A 2987-nucleotide genomic window follows, 5' to 3' on the forward strand; every position below is an offset into this window, starting at 1 on the left:
GTCCGGAAAGTGTGATCACTTTAGAGGTGGAACTGCCCCTTTCTCCACAAAGCATTAGTCTGCTGGCCCTATTAGATATGGGAGCAGATGTCACTGTGATTCCGGTTCATGTCTGGCCCCCAGGGTGGCCCACCATAATACAAGGGCAATTAATAGGGGTGGGGGGGGCGCGAGAGTCGAGGGAAAGTACAGCCCTGGTGAAAATCACTCTTGCCCAGCCCGCAACTGCTGCAGATGCTGAGAGAGTGGCGTGGTGCAACCCGATGGCGGCAGCGGTCCCGACAGCCGTCCTTGGGCGCTGCTGCCTACATCGTTGGGGATGTCGCCTTTCCACGGATTTTTAATGACGGCCACCGCCGTCTGCCGTCCCTTGAAGCTCACCTGGCTAACAGACAAGCCGGTGTGGGTGGAGCAGTGGCCAATGACTGAGGAGAAGCGGGTGGCAGTAGTGGAATTGGTGCACAGGGAAGCACAAATGGGCCATCTTGAACCCTCCACCAGTCCTTGGAATACTCCTATATTTGTCATAAAGGAAAAATCAGGGGCGTGGTGACTCCTCCATGACTTGCGAGCAGTCAATGCCTGCTTACAGGACATGGGGGCTTTACAGCCAGGATTGCCCTCTCCGGCCATTGTGCCGAAAGGACAAGGTGTCATTGTGATTGATACAAAAGACTGTTTTTTCAGTATTCCTTTACACCCAGAAGATCGGGAGCGGTTCGCCTTCTCTGTCCCGGAGCGGAATCATCAAGCACCCATGCAACGATATCAGTGGAAAGTGCTCCCTCAAGGCATGAAAAATTTGCCAACTCTCTGTCAGATCGCGGTAGGTAAGGGCTTGCATTCTCTGCGAACAAACTACCGGGAGGCCACCATCATGCACTACATGGATGACATTCTCCTGTCCCATCAGGATGAGTCTGTATTGCAACACCTGTATGATCAGACGGTACAACAACTACGTGAATACGGGCTACACATATCCCCTAACAAAACACAAATGGGACCTTCTGTTAGTTATCTAGGCACTCAGGTAACCCCTCGTACAGTCACCGCTCAAAGTTTTATGGTCCCTGACCAAGCGTGTACTTTACATGATGCCCAAAAGTTAGTAGGCAAACTATTGTGGCTGAGGAACTTCGTTCCCATTGCTGAAGATGAAATGAATCTCTTGTACCAACTACTTCGGGGGGGGGAACCCTTGCAAACGCCACGTGTATTGCAACCAGCACAACGTGAGTTGCTAGAAAACATAGCCCAACGGGCCCAGCAGTGGGGCCTGCAGAGGTTTCAACCCACACGGCCAGTTGTTGCACGGCTCTTTGTGGCCAGTCAGAGCTGCCACGGTGTATTGATACAGACTGCAGAAGGCCCGGAGTGGCCCTTTGCATTGTTACATCAGGGTAAGGTACACACAGCCATCATTAGTTGGCCGCTGTTGGTAGCCACCATGATCATGCGTTGCCAGGGGGCTTGTCAACATTTTACCGGCAGAGACCCAGACCGCATTGTTTTGCCCTGCTCCCTAACGCAATGGAATTTAGTTTATCCGCAGGTGTCTGTTTTGCAGGGTGCATTAGCAGAGTTTGCGGGGACAGTAGCAGGACATGAGGTCCATCCTTGTGGGGAGATCTTGCATGCCTTACCCATCCTCCCAGCACAGCAGGTGGCGAAACACCCTAATGATGGGCGCACAATCTTTACTGACGCGTCCTCCAAGACCAGCAAGGCCGTTTGTGTTTGGAGGGAAGATGGGGTATGGCACCAGGTAGTATATACTGAGCCAAGTCGCTCGGTGCAGTTTTTGGAGGCCAAAGCAGTGACCATGGCATTGTTACGTTGGCCGACTGAGCCTTTAAATGTGGTCATGGATTCACTGTATGTATATAAGCTTTTGGTTGCGGGGGAATGGGCATTAGCTTCTTCTACGGAGATAGCCGGTATGCTGCTGAATGCCTTACAGTTACGTAGTGCACCCGTTTTCCCTATTCATGTCACCAGTCATTCTGGTCTCCCTGGACCGTTAGCTGAAGGGAACAGCCGCGCCGACCAGGCGGCACAAGCGTGGATGGCTGCTGTCGCTGACGATAACACCACGCCAGCAAGGGCCCGCGCAATAACGTTACATCGCCTTTTGCATTGCGGTCCGCGAGGCTTGGTGACACTAACGGGCATTTCTCGTGCTGAAGCCAAAGAAATTGTCGCAGCCTGCCCTCATTGTGCTAAAGGACCCCTTTGGGAAGCAGGGGTCAACCCTCGTGGTTTGCGACCAAATCAGATCTGGCAAACAGATATTACAGAATATGCTCCTTTTAAGCCTCTGCAGTATTTACATCTTACCGTAGACACTTATAGTAGATATATTCTTGCTACAGCGCATAGTAAACAGAATAGCTTGGCAGTTATCCAACACTGGCATGCTTGCATAGCTCAATTAGGTATTCCGCAACAGATTAAGACAGATAATGGTGCAGCTTATACTGGGGAAAAGGTGAAACGGTTTTGTACGATCTGGGGTATTGACCTTAAACATGGCATCCCTTATAATAGCACCGGCCAGGCCATTGTAGAACGAGCACATCGAACCTTAAAGACCTTACTCGATCGGCTTAGGGAGGGGGAGCAGGAGGAGCCCTCCTGGTTACAGGAAAACACACCTGCTCTCCGTACACAGCGTCTTCTGTTAACTGCATTAACTTCATTAAATCAGACAGTTCGAGGGGACCTGGAAGAGACGGCGGCGCAACGACACTTTATGAACACGGAAGAGAAAGGTCCTTACCCGTTGGTCCGCGTACGTGACTTTCAGACACACCAATGGGATGGGCCGTTTGAGCTGCGTTGTCTCAGGCGAGGGTATGCCTGTGTACAGACACCTGAAGGGCTACTGAAATGGGTCCCTAGTCATATGGTTCGTCCTGCCCTAACCTCGTAGTGTTTGAGTGTTTTTCTTTACAGATCGCTGTCATCCTTTCCTGGCTTGTGAC

At 51.5% G+C, this 2987-nt stretch overlaps 1 protein-coding gene across 1 annotated transcript; it reads left to right on the top strand.

The window, feature by feature from the left end:
* The first annotated feature begins 595 nt into the window (after positions 1-595).
* Positions 596-2935, top strand: LOC104838434 (endogenous retrovirus group K member 8 Pol protein-like). The gene has a single exon (XM_010578172.1). It carries the CDS (start codon positions 596-598, stop codon positions 2933-2935), a length of 2340 nt encoding a protein of 779 aa, XP_010576474.1.
* The last annotated feature ends 52 nt before the right edge of the window (positions 2936-2987 follow it).

This window comes from Haliaeetus leucocephalus, unplaced genomic scaffold (genome assembly GCF_000737465.1).
Source record: "Haliaeetus leucocephalus isolate CR32 unplaced genomic scaffold, Haliaeetus_leucocephalus-4.0 Scaffold605, whole genome shotgun sequence".
NCBI classification, from domain to species: domain Eukaryota; kingdom Metazoa; phylum Chordata; class Aves; order Accipitriformes; family Accipitridae; genus Haliaeetus; species Haliaeetus leucocephalus.

Excerpts from the sequence above, each read along its gene's own strand:
- LOC104838434 (XM_010578172.1), top strand. The coding sequence starts at position 596 with ATGGGGGCTTTACAGCCAGGATTGCCCTCTCCGGCCATTGTGCCGAAA.